We start from the raw sequence: 14,389 nt of genomic DNA, 5'->3' as shown, positions 1-14,389 counted from the left end.
CTGGCAAACTGAAGACGCTTGAGGTTTTTTTTGGATGAGGGTAGAGGCTTTTTTCTTGAAACCCCCTCCAAACAACTTGTGGGGATTTAGGTGATGTTGGATTGTAGTTTTGGAGACTTTCTGACCCCAAAATGCAACTAACTTCTGCAATTCTCCATCAGTGATCCTCTGAGATAATTTGGCCACTTGAACCATCCTCTTTAAAGTATGTTGAGATAATATAGACACACGTCCTCTTCCAGGTTGATTCATAAAATTTCCAGTTGACTGGAACATATTAATTATTGCCCTGATAGTGAAAATGGGCATTTTCAATACTTTTGATATTTTCTTATAGCCACTTCCCATTTTGTGATGCCCAACAACCTTTTGTCGCACATCACAGCTTTATTCCTTGGTCTTACCTATTGAAATGAATGAAACAATTTCCTGTTCCTACTCACCCAGGTACTAAAAAAATGTAAAATATCACTGGCAATATACTTCAAATATATTTTTCTCATATGAATTTATAGGGTGCCAATAATTGTGGCACACATTTATATAACAAAGATTTTGTTTTTATTTATTTTTTATAAACCTGTGTTGTGTTTGCAATTGTTTGATATCCATGAGAGCAGAATATTTTTTTGCATTTTTTTAACAAAAGATCAAAAGGTTAAAAAACAAATATTTTTTTACAGGCTTCTTTGCTCATACTTACCAAGATTGGTTGAGGACACAGTATATCTAAATGAATATATAGGTATAGATATATAAACAGATATACATAAAAAATCTATATTTAAAAATACTAAGAACATATTCTTATAAGTAAAGAACATTGTAATGTTAAATATTTACATTAAATACATAGTAAAACACATTATAAAATATTAAAATTGATAAAAAATGATTTTTCAAGTATTTAACTGGAAAGAGCTCCAAAGAGTTTATTTTTATATATATACACATACACAAATATAGACATATATATATATATATGCATACAGTATATATGTGTATATATATATATATATATACACACAAACTTTATAGCCCTTTCCAGTCAAACACCTTGTCATATACCATAATAACCATAATAATAACCATATATATATTTATAATATTAATAATATATATAATATCATATACCATATATGTAATATTAACCCTTATAAAAATGTTTAATTAATATTTATACATTTTTATGTTGTGTGCTTTTTTAACACGTTATGCAAGTTCTTCACTTGCACTAAACTGACAATTGCAAATTTTGTTTATTTTGAACTTTTAATACGCGAGCAAGTTAGCATGGTTGAGATATTGCTTATTGCGACCCGTGCTTCTTTAGTGTGCCACTTGTAATCCAGCCCATAATGTTTACGAATTCTCCAGATATTTGATTATAAGAGACAACTATTTAAACCCATACCATTGCCCCTGCGACACACAGTCACCTTCATTTCATTGTGTGTTTTCACCAAATTACTGAGCTTTACAGCTTGCTGTAAAAGAAAAGAAAGTGACATTCAATAATAAAAAAAATGTTCATGTATTTCCTCTTTGTAAATATAATTAATGTAGTTTTTAATTTTAAAAGTTACAGTAAAATTATAATAATAAGACATTTTAATAATAGTACAGCACATGTATATAACACTTCCTTCAAAACCACTTCAAGAGACATAAAAAAAAACCTTAAGATTGTAATATAAAATGTTTAATTATAGGTATTAAACAATGTGCATTATACTATTATTTTGTCATTTTAACTCTGAAAATTGTTGATTTTTCAATTCTTGGATTTTTTTTTTAAAAAATATTACTATAATTAATAATATTTTAGGCTAATTTGAGAATTATTATTTTTAACTGAATGAGAATTCCTAAACGAAAACTTTGCATAGTAGCTTGGGTAGTTTTTTTTATTTCTAAGGCATTCCAATACATTAGAAGAGTCAACATTTAAACTAGTAAAGCTGCTAAAATTAACAACAATATATCTGGGAAAACTACAGGAAACAGATACAATTCATGTTTTTTTCAAAGAGGTTTGGCACATATTTAAAATTAAATTTAACATTTTACAATATATCAAGATATAAATTCATGACTGCAAGTCCAAAACAAAATTGTAATTAAAGAATCATATACAGTGCAGTTAGATATTTCTTTATATACCTCTATGTGGGATTGACATAAATCATAATAGGTGAGAGAGTTTAAAATTATAACCTTATGTCATTAATATTTGATATAGTTATCTCTAACTGCGCTTAGGTTTACATTAGGTTTAACAATTAAACTAAACTTATATGGGCTTATTATTAAATATCACATACGGGTGCTGAAGGGGTTAATCACTGAAAATCTTTGGACCAATTAGGATGTAATTACAGGTATATTAGGCAGGATGTAATGGCAGCCAATCATGTCCATGATTAAGGAACCATCCGAAACCTGTAGGGCTGATTGGATCCTAGCCATGAGAAATCTGCATTTTTTGTTTTTAGTTTTGTTGCCATAGTTTGTATGTTTTTTATCTGGTTTTGCATGGAGGAAATAAAGAAGTAGTTTTTCTTTGAGGATCAATGTGTTTTCTTGTTTTTCTATGCTACATATTTGTATAGCCCATCACTGAAGCAAATGATACACTGCTAAAACATGATAGCAAATTAATACAATAATTATGCTCACAAAAGACAGTAATCTAGAGGTCAGGAGGGGATGTGTTTCTTAAAAATTACATTTTATTAAGAATCCATTAAAAGCAAAAAAGCACTATTTTATTTCATGTAGTCCTCTAGATGCCTACCTAGATATCTCTTCAACACGGAATACCATTGGAATTAAGCAAACTTGATAATAGAAGTAAATAGTAAACTTTTTTTAAAATTGTAAACATTTTTTTTTAAATTATATGCTCTGTCTGAATCACAAAATAATTTTTTGGGGTTTCATTTTCCTTTATCCTTTCTATTAACCCTTTGAGTGCTAAGCACTTTCCCACCTGGGTGCTAAGGTTTTTTTATTTTATATTTTTAAAAATATATATTTTTTTACTTTTTTTTTTATTTATTTCAGATCCCCAAGACTTATACTGTTGGAAAGGTTAGGCGATTACCTTTCCAACGGTGGGTCTTGGGGGTCTGTAGCTGCTTAGATGCCTGAGATACAGGCTTCTAAGCAGCATGCCCTCTGCTCCTATATTTAACATTGTTAATGTTAAATAAAGTTGCGCGGTGATGTCATCACGTTATTGCGCGTGACGTCACCACGCAAAACGGTAAGCCCCGGCGATGCCTGGCATTATGCAGCACCGATTGCCGGGTGTAGGAGCGGGTGGGAGCCCCCAGATCTCCCTCAAGTTGGGAGAGTGCTAGTGACGGCTCTGAGACATCATTAGCACCAGAGTGGGAAACTCTGTGACGGCTCAGAGCCGTCATTAGCACTCAAGGGGTTAAACAAAAAATGGATTGTGTTTATTAAGATGCAGAATAAGCATGAGCTAAAAACTTTAACAAGGCTGATTCAGTAGTTACAAGTCCAAAAATACTAGTGGTAAAATGATAACAAAAATACAGGATCCATTTTTTTTTTTTTTGATGGATTGGAATACCTCTGCTAAATTGTTCCATGAAAGGTATAGGAAGGATTGATGTTTCACCAATGTATTGGGGAAGCTTGCGATAAGTGTGCTAAATTAGGGTTTTCTAATTAATTGAAATAGCTTTACATTTAAATACCACATTAAACCTACTCAAGGCAATTTGAATGGGAATTCTGATGGATTGGAAAGAAGGATGATATGCTCTTACATATCTTACAGTATAATATTGTGTTTAAGGCACAGTGTATGATAAAGATAACTTGCTGATTTATCTAGGAATAAACAATATTTTCGAGTGTATAGGCACCTTAAAACAGTATATTTTTACCTTTCTGAGTTCCATGAGTGATAAGGTTATAGTACAGACGCACAATAGAAGGATTGCAATTGCATAACCCAGGTAACCTTCTGCCAACCAAAGGGCAACGGTGAAGAACTGATACAAATAGAACAGATTAAACACCTGTGTATAAAAATAAAACAAGTATCCATTATATACAGTGTAATTCTACCTTCATTCCACAAAAGACTCATAAACTCATAGACTAATTGAAACATACAGTAAATATTGTTTAATTATGTGCAGACGTGCACCGGATATTTACCTTGTTAATAAGTATTTTCCAGAGAGGAGCAACCTCAACTTCAATAGTATTTGGACCACATACTAATCTCCTAAAACATAGATGATAATGAGTGTATTTGTAATATTCAGTTAGAAAGGTTCTTTGTTATTAAAGTGTCTCTTAAAGGGACATGAAACCCAAAAAAATTATTTCATGATTCAGATAGAGAATACAATTTTAAACAACTTTCTAATTTACTTCTATTATCTAATCTGTTTTATTCTCTTGGTATCATTTGTTGAAGAAGCAGCCGTGCACTACTGGTTTCTAACTGAACATATGGGTGAGCCAATGACAATCAGTTTATATATGCAGCCACCAATCAACAGCTAAGACCTAGGTTCTCTGCTGCACATGAACTTTCCTAGATAAACAATTCAGCAAAGGATAACAAGAGAAAGAAGCAAATTAAATAATAGAAGTAAATGGGAAAGTTATTTGAAATGTTATTCTCTATCTGAATCATGAAAGAAAATGTTTGGGTTTCATGTCCCTTTAACTGAAACAAGTAACACAATTCTGCCAGTGTGCTATTTGTTGTAAAGGATAATTGTGTTATATAAAATGTTTTAGCTAATTTAAGACTGCATTTGTGCAATCTACAAATCATATAATCTGTTTTTACCCTGGCAACAGTAAGTGATACCTCAGAGTACAAGTGGGTAAAAAAAACATGAGGCTCAGAGTATCCAACTTTTTTATTTTATGTTTCAGTTGCTGTAAACACAACAAAAAGTGAGTTATTGAATAATAAACGTAACAAAAGTTTTGGATTGTATATTTTTATCTCAATTAATTGTTCTGTCTATAAACATGAGTGTGTTTGTCTAGCTCAAAATGTTTTATAAACGTTTTTTGTTGTTGTAAAATCTCAAATGATCTGTATTTGCATTTTCTTAGAAATACATGGGGCGCGATCCGATATGCAGCGTAGTTTGCGGCGCAAGCGAGGGAACGCCCGCAGTTTCAGCTCGCAACTCGAGCTATCCTATATACGGCGCCATCAGAGGCTAAAGTGCCGTAAGTCTGATAAACCAGCCAGCGATGTCCAGAAATCTGGAGTCGCCAGTGAATTACGGCACTTTAGAAACTGCCGGCGCCTACAAAACCTGACTAAAGTTATGAAATCACCCGTACTGTCTAACACACCTCCCAAACATAGCCCGACACGTCTAACCCTCTATCCGCTATCCCCCCTCACTAGCCTAACAATAAAAAAAGTTATTAACCCCTAAACCGCCGCCCCCGGACCCCGCCGCCACCTAATAGTTATTAACCCCTAAACCGCCGCTCCCGGACCCCACCGCCAGCTATATTAAATCTATAACCCCCTAATGTGAGCCCCTACCCCGCCGCCATCTACCTTACCTACCCCCTAAAGTGAGCCCCTACCCCACCGCCATCTACCTTACCTACCCCCTAAAGTGAGCCCCTACCCCGCCGCCATCAATTTTTAAATTATTAACCCCTAATTTAATCCCCCTACACTGCCGGCACCTATATTAAATTATTTAACCCCTAATCTAATCCCCCTACCCCGCCGCCACCTATATTAAATTAATTAACCCCTAATCTAATCCTCCTACCCCGCCGCCAGCTATATTAAATTATTTAACCCCTAAAATACTAAACTATCCCTACCACTAAACCTAAGTCTAACTCTACAAATAGCCCTGAAAAGGGCTTTTTGCGTGGCATTACCCCAAAGTAAACTTCTCTATTGCCAGCCCTTAAAAGGGCTTTTTGCGGGGCATGCCCCAAAGAAAACTGCTCTTTTACCAGCCCTTAAAAGGGCTTTTGGCGGGGCTTTGTCACGAAGTAAACTGCTCTTTTGCATCTAATCTAAATCCCCCTACACCGCTGCCACCTATAATAAATGTATTAACCCCTAATCTAATCCCCCTACACCGCCGCCACCTATATTAAACACATTAACCCCTAATCTAATCCCCCTACACCGCCGCCAGCTATATTAACTATATTAACCCTAATTATATTAGGGTTAATATAGTTAATATAGTTATTATATTATATATATTAACTATATTAACCCTAATTATATTAGGGTTAATATAGTTAATATAGTTATTATGTTATATATATATATTAAGTATAATAACCCTATCTAACTCTAACATCCCTAACTAAACTCTTATTAAAATAAATCTAATATTAATATTATTAATTAAAATATTCCTATTTAAATCTAAATACTTACCTATAAAATAAACCCTAAGATAGCTACAATGTAATTAATAATTACATTGTAGCTATTTTAGGGTTTATATTTATTTTACAGGTAACTTGGTACTTATTTTAACTAGGTACAATAGCTATTAAATAGTTCATAACTATTTAATAGCTACCTAGTTAAAATAATTACCAATTTACCTGTAAAATAAATCCTAACCTAAGTTACAAATACACCTACACTATCAACAAATTAAATAAACTACAAATATCTAAACTAAAATACAATTAAATAAACTAAACTAAATTACAAAAAAACAAACACTAAATTACAAAAAATAAAAAAAATTCCGTCGAATTCCGATTGGCTGATAGGATTCTATCAGCCAATCGGAATTAAGGTAGAAAAATCTGATTGGCTGATTGAATCAGCCAATCAGATTCAAGTTCAATCCGATTGGTTGATTGGTTCAGCCAATCGGATTGAACTTGAATCTGATTGGCTGATTCAATCAGCCAATCAGATTTTTCTACCTTAATTCCGATTGGCTGATAGAATCCTATCAGCCCATCGGAATTCGACGGACGCCATCTTGGATGACGTCATTTAAAGGAACCTCATTCGTCGGGAAGTCGTTGTGCCGGATGGATGCTCCGCGGCGGAGGAGCGAAGAAAGAAGATTGAAGATGACTCTTTGCTTGAAGACATCGCCGGATGGAAGAAGACTCTCTGCCGCTTGCTTGAAGACATCGCCCGAATGGAAGAAGATTTATTTGCCGCTTGATTTAAGACATCGCCGGATGGAAGAAGACTTCACTGCCGCTTGATTGAAGACATTGCCCAGATCGGATGAAGAGTTCTGCCCGGCTGGGTGAATACAAGGTAGGGAGATCTTCAGGGGGATAGTGTTAGGTTTATTTAAGGGGGGTTTGGGTTAGATTAGGGGTATGTGGGTGGGGGGTTGTAATGTTGGGGGGTGGTATTGTGTTTTTTTTTCAGGCAAAAGAGCAGCTTTCTTTGGGGCATGCCCCGCAAAAGGCCCTTTTAAGGGCTGGTAATGTAAAAGAGCTAACTTTTTAAATTTAGAATAGGGTAGGGAATTTTTTCTATTTTGGGGGGCTTTATTATTTTATTAGGGGGCTTAGAATAGGTGTAATTAGCTTAAAAATCTTGTAATCTTTTTTTTATTTTTTGTAATTTAGTGTTTGTTTGTTTTTGTAATTTAGTTTAGTTTATTTAATTGTATTTTAGTTTAGATATTTGTAGTTTATTTAATTTATTGATAGTGTAGGTGTATTTGTAACTTAGGATAGGATTTATTTTACAGGTAAATTGGTAATTATTTTAACTAGGTAGCTATTAAATATTAGTTATTAACTATTTAATATCTATTGTACCTAGTTAAAATAAATACCAAGTTACCTGTAAAATAAATATAAACCCTAAAATAGCTACAATGTAATTATTAATTACATTGTAGCTATCTTAGGGTTTATTTTATAGGTAAGTATTTAGATTTAAATAGGAATATTTTAATTAATAATATTAATATTAGATTTATTTTAATAAGAGTTTAGTTAGGGATGTTAGAGTTAGATAGGGTTATTATACTTAATATATATATAATATAATATAATAACGATATTAACTATATTAACCCTAATATAATTAGGGTTAATATAGTTAATATATATAATATAATAACTATATTAACTATATTAACCCTAATATAATTAGGGTTAATATAGTTAATATAGCTGGCGGCGGTGTAGGGGGATTAGATTAGGGGTTAATGTGTTTAATATAGGTGGCGGCGGTGTAGGGGGATTAGATTAGGGGTTAATACATTTATTATAGGTGGCGGCGGTGTAGGGGGATTTAGATTAGATGCAAAAGAGCAGTTTACTTTGTGACAAAGCCCCGCCAAAAGCCCTTTTAAGGGCTGGTAAAAGAGCAGTTTTCTTTGGGGCATGCCCCGCAAAAAGCCCTTTTAAGGGCTGGCAATAGAGCAGTTTACTTTGGGGTAATGCCATGCAAAAAGCCCTTTTCAGGGCTATTTGTAGAGTTAGACTTAGGTTTACTGGTAGGGATAGTTTAGTATTTTAGGGGTTAAATAATTAAATATAGCTGGTGGCGGGGTAGGGGGATTAAATTAGGGGTTAATTAATTTAATATAGGTGGCGGCGGGGTAGGGGGATTAAATTAGGGGTTAATAATTTTAATATAGATGGCGGCGGGGTAGGAGCTCACTTTAGGGTGTAGGTAAGGTAGATGGCGGCAGTGTAAGGGGCTCACTTTAGTGGGTAGGTAAGGTAGATGGCGGCGGTGTAAAGGGCTCACTTTTTGGGGTTGTTTTAATATAGTTGGCGACGGTATAGGGGGATCACATTAGGGGGTAGTTAATGTAGGTGGCGGCGGGGTCCGGGAGCGGCGATTGCGCATGCGTTAGGTGTTAGGTTTTATTTAGCAGATCGCGGTTGACAGGTAGATAGACATTGCGCATGCGTTAAGTGTTAGGTTTATTTTGTAGCTAGTTTAGGGAGTTACGGGGCTCCAATAGACAGCGTAAGGCTTACTACGGCTGCTTTTTGTGGCGAGGTGAAAATGGAGTAAGATTTCTCCATTTTCACCATGTAAGTCCTTACGCTGTATATTGGATACCAAACTGCGCTGGTTTGGTTTACATGCCTATGGCCCAAAAAACTACGGGCGACGGCAGAAATATACGAGCGTAACTTCTAGGTTACGCCGTATATAGGATACCAAACCAGCGCAAAATTCATTTGCGGGCGACGCTGCATATCGGATCGGGCCCATGATCTTCTTGATATTTGACTATTGTAAAATTTGAAATAAAAGATATGGGCCATATTATGAATGGAGCACACAATTGCACAATGCTTAGTAATACTGACCAATGTAAATGTTTGCTAGTATTATTAGTTAAGCACAATGTGAGCACGACCTCAGTTTTGCATTGTAGGGAAGCTTTGCACTGATGAGAGTGCACTTCCTTAAGCTCCAATAAAAGTCTCGTTCTCATGCAGTCAGACACAGCAGAGAACTTAGCGCAGCGAAGGGGTAAGTCGCTCAGCGATGGGCAGCAAATTTTAAATATATATTTATATGAATATATACATATATATGTATGTGTTTATATATTATTTTTATTATTATTATTATCGGTTATTTGTAGAGCGCCAATATATATGTATATACACATATTAACACATGCATATATATGTATATAAGCATATCAAATATATTTATAGGAATAACAGAGTCGCCCTAGACCGCAATGTAAAGCCGCATCCGCAATGCTTAGTGCGGTTATTATTTAAAAAAATAAAGATGCTCATTTTTTTTTAATTTGAAAAACAAACACTGCACTATATTTTGGGGGCGATTGGGATTTTTTTTTTAAATTAAGCAGAGGTCTGACCTTTGGTTAATTTATGGATCGCTAATTGCTAACGTGAGCTCATGGTAGCATGTACCAGCCACTTTTATTGGCTTGTTATTTGTTGTGCGCCCGTAAACAGGCGTGTTTGCCCGTATACGGGTGCACAATAAATTAGCGCTCAACTTGTAATCTAGCCCATGATACCTCATGAAAATGACATAATCTGCAACTTCAGTCCTTGTATCAGTATTGTAAATAGCTTTATACTTGTAAGGGTATATTGTACCATAAAACATGAGTGCCATATTTTAAGGGATGGAAAACTTGTATGATTCCACAAACTAATATACTCAGTTGAATCATAAGTTCATATTATAGTTGTTTATCTTTCAGGAGAAAGGTTTCTGTTTGTCCTTTGACTGATTGGCAGTGTTTTTTGTTTTTTGTTTTTGTTCATTGTTCTGAGCATTTGTCCTTAACATAATGCATAGCACACTTTGGGAAAGATTACAAGTGGAGCGCTAACAGTTACGCTCAAGCGATAGCGTGTTTATCGCCTGTCAGATGTAGCGTGCATATTACAAGATGAAAGTAAATGTGATCTCTTGAGTGTAATTGAATTTAACGCACGTCGAGATAGCAAGACCACTGGTTAACTATTTTGGAAAGAAAAATACATTTAAAAGTATAGTTACAATCATAATAAAACTATCTAATAAAAAATATTTTAAAAAAATGATTGCACAAAAAAGTTATTCAAAGATATGAGGTCTTTAGAAACAAATGCAGGCAAAGGGCTTTAACATTGAGATGCATACATATGTCTAAATATGTATATGTATATATATATATATATATATATATATATATATACAGTATATGTGTATATGTATGTACATATTTATTTATATATTTACAGACATATGTATAAATATATAGACATATATATAAGAGCATTGGAACCCTTTGCAGTCAAGTAGATGAAAACATGTAAAAGCATATTTATGCAATATTCATTTTTAATAAATTGTTATACTGTGAATTTACTGTAAATACTTTACATTCTAATGTTCTGCACATAGCGGAATATGTTCTAAGTATTTTTAAAAAGATATTCCTATATATATATATATATATATATATATATATATATATATATATCTGTATATATCCATAGGTATAGATGTATATTGTTCCAAAATCAGATATATATAGAAATATGTATTTATGAATAATAATTTGAACATATTCTGCTATGTGAAGAACATTGGAATTTGAAATATTTGTATTTTCATGTCGGGTTAGCGCACTTGAGAATATGCGATCGGGTTTGCGTGCAAGTAGGGTGTTTTTTCCCACTTTTCTTGCTGCATTGACTTCTTTATGCGAATATGTTAACAAGGTCACTATATTCTAACTTCAGTTTTTTGCGTGCATAGGGTTAGCCCATGAGCAAAAACTTTTTACTTTCAACTTGTAATACCGGCATTACCCAAAGAGGGGAAAAATGCTTACTTCTAGCGGAGTTAGAACGCGAGCTGGAGCGATAAATACCGCTTCACTTGTAATCTGGCCCTATGAGTTTTAGTAAGTTTTTATTAAATTCTTTTAGCAGTATAACCAGTTATGGGAACCAATCCTTTGTTATGACTAATGTATATTTGTTTTAAGAGATTAATTGTTACATTAACTTGTGAGCAGAACTGTTAAAAGATTTTTGTTAGCAGAGCAGAAAATCTTTATTGAGCATAAACTGGTACATAGTCTCTGTGGGAATTAACTTGAGTTCTGCAAATTACTCCTTAAACTAATACCCTTCAATTTAAAATTATGACCCTTGTTCTGGTGTTGCTATTTTTGTGAAACAAATAATGTCACTCTCAGATTTATTAAGTCCCTTAGTATAATTGAAATTTGATATTATATCATTATATCCTCTTAGATATACCTATACTGGTTTGGAGAAAGCTGTCGCTGGTAAGGTACACACAGGTTTCTCAGCAGGCACAAGATACCCAGTGGGTAATGTTGGTGAGACTGTCATAGGATACCAGATAGGTACAGCAGACACAGCTTCAGGAACAGGGTGAGCATACACCAGTATCAGGATATTCTGCTTGACTTTCAGGATCCAGCATAGTATACGTGGGAGCAAGGTAAGAATGCTTGTTCTTAGGAGCAAAGTGAGCATACACAGGTATCAAGGTAAATATGCTTGGTCTCAAGAGCAAGGTGAGCATACACAGGTATCAAGGTAAGAATTCTCGGTCACAGGAGCAAGGTGAGCATACACAGGTATCAAGGTAAGTATGCTTGGTCTTAGGAGAAAGATGAGCATACACAGGTATCAAGGTAAGTATGCTTGGTCTCAGGAGCAAGGTGAGCATACACAGGTATCAAGGTAAGTATGCTTGATCTCAGGAGCAAGGTGAGCATAGACAGGTAACAAGGTAAATATGCTTGGTCTCAGGAGCAAGGTGAACATACACAGGTATCAAGGTAAGTATGCTTGGTTTTAGGAGCAAGAGATGAGCATACACAGGAGCCAGGTAGGAATGCTCTGCAAAGAGCAATAAATCTTCTCAGAGTGAAGTACTGGTTGAGCTTTTATAGGAACTCCCACACCTGAGTCTTCCAGGTAGGAGTTCTTATAATCAGAGAATGTCCCTCTAAATCTAGGCAGCGTGCTACTGCACAAGCCTAAAGAGCTGCAACTAACTCAGACTGATCACGGCATCCCTCCACATATCACGCCGAGAAGGAGCACGGTACCCTCGGCGTTCGTCGAGGCCGGGTCCTTCTGACCCGGTGCAGGTAAGAGTCCTGACATCCAGAAATGTAAATAATACTCAAGATGATGCCTAACTAGTGATCTATGTAGTAGAACGAAACTCTTATGAATTTTGCTGCAAATACTTCTACCTCTACAACCAAGCATTCCACTGGCATTACTGGCTACATTGTTCACCAAGTTAAATTCCCCTGTAATTATAATTCCTGTCCTGTTCCTTTTTTTATTATTTTTTTTTTTAGGCCGTCTAAAAAGTAACATTAAACTGTGATTGAACTTTGGATTTTTATGCATTTATGAATTTAGTTCCCAGTTATTTGTCCAAATAAAATAAAAAAATGTTAGAAACAAACATTTTATTTTGAAACATATTTATCTCACTATGCAGGGTCTTGTATGTGAAGGAGAGACACATACATTACAATATAAGGTCTAAAAAAAATCCCAAAGATTTTGCATGATTCCTCTCCATGCTGGATGAGCTTTTGAACATCAGGCCCTTGTACCATATCCTTAAAGGGACATGTAATCCAATGTTGACTACAAATTATCACATTAACTTCTCTATGTAAAAAAAACTAAGCTATTTTACCTTAAAAGGTCAGTAGCCACATCCTACTTTAAACGGACTTTAAACATCCAATCAGGATGCAAGTCCTAAGGCACGCAAGGTAGCATGAATCTGATTCAAATAGAACATACAATTTTAAACAACTTACCAATTTTCTATTATCAAATTTTCTGCATTTTCTTGTTATCCTTTGTTTATAAGCAAGGATGTAAACAAAGGAGTGTGCACATATCTGCAGTATTATTTGGCAGCAGTTTTGCAACAATTGTATACATTAGCAAGAGCACTAGATGGCAGCACTATTTCCTGTCATGTAGAGCTTCAGGCATGTGCACACTACCTACCTAGATATCTCTTCAACACACATTTACAAGAGAACAAAGACAATTTGATAATAGAAGTAGATTGGAAACATTTAAAATTGTATTCTCTATCTGAATAATGAAAGAACATTTTTGTGTTTCATGTCCCTTTAATATTAAATCTCGCAAGTTTATGGCGAAAAAAGATCAAAGTAAAGCAAAGTGTGAAAACAGCACTGCTGATGCTAGCTGGCTGTTTGTTTGCCACACAGATGACAGTAGCTGAAGGATAACTGTTTACATAGCATTAGCTAGTGCAAACTAATTATTGTAAAAAGACAAATGCTCCTTGTATCTGCACACTTTCTGAGACACCAGCTCCTACTAATGTGCAAGGGTTCACAGTTCACAAGTGATACAGGGGACCAGGAAATTAAAGGAAACATTGAAATTTGTCAGAATAAAATCTACTGCTTATTTGAAATGCGAAGAACAGTTATTTCATTGCCATTTTATGATTTAATAGTTGATTATGCAATTCTGTTGTATTTAAAGGACCATTAACAAATCCAACTGCTGAATGATTCCATTGATGCTAAAGCAATTGACTTAGTAAGTGACACTTCATAAGCAGATGCCTCAGAGTGGTCAAGACATCTATTTTCTACATATAACATTCAATTATCTACATCAAAATCTATAATAACCGATAATTAGTAAAAGCTAGTGACTTACCTAATATCCTGCTCATCTTTTGACAGACCAGATCCATACTTTGAATGTATATCATGGCAAGTGTGTTCTTCCTCTAATGCCCTGCAATTACACACAGGATTAATATATGGTGTATTTGATTAACTTAAAGCCTTCTGAACTGTGCACGTATATAATATCCTTGACCTGTCTCATTTGT

At 34.5% G+C, this 14,389-nt stretch overlaps 1 protein-coding gene across 1 annotated transcript in view; it reads right to left on the bottom strand.

The window, feature by feature from the left end:
- The window catches only part of LOC128657504 (probable cation-transporting ATPase 13A4), a 186,812-nt gene that overhangs the window by 123,423 nt on the left and 49,000 nt on the right, over positions 1 to 14,389 (bottom strand). The window contains exons 5-8 of the mRNA XM_053711871.1: positions 14,212 to 14,292; positions 4,198 to 4,267; positions 3,921 to 4,055; positions 1,415 to 1,487 (exon numbers count right to left, since the gene is read on the bottom strand). Of these exons, the coding sequence (XP_053567846.1) occupies positions 1,415 to 1,487; positions 3,921 to 4,055; positions 4,198 to 4,267; positions 14,212 to 14,292 (359 nt within the window). The remainder of the gene's footprint in view (positions 1 to 1,414; positions 1,488 to 3,920; positions 4,056 to 4,197; positions 4,268 to 14,211; positions 14,293 to 14,389) is intronic.

Source organism: Bombina bombina, chromosome 4 (genome assembly GCF_027579735.1).
Source record: "Bombina bombina isolate aBomBom1 chromosome 4, aBomBom1.pri, whole genome shotgun sequence".
Classification (NCBI taxonomy): Eukaryota; Metazoa; Chordata; class Amphibia; order Anura; family Bombinatoridae; genus Bombina; species Bombina bombina.
This window is presented reverse-complemented; position numbering and strand designations above follow the sequence as displayed.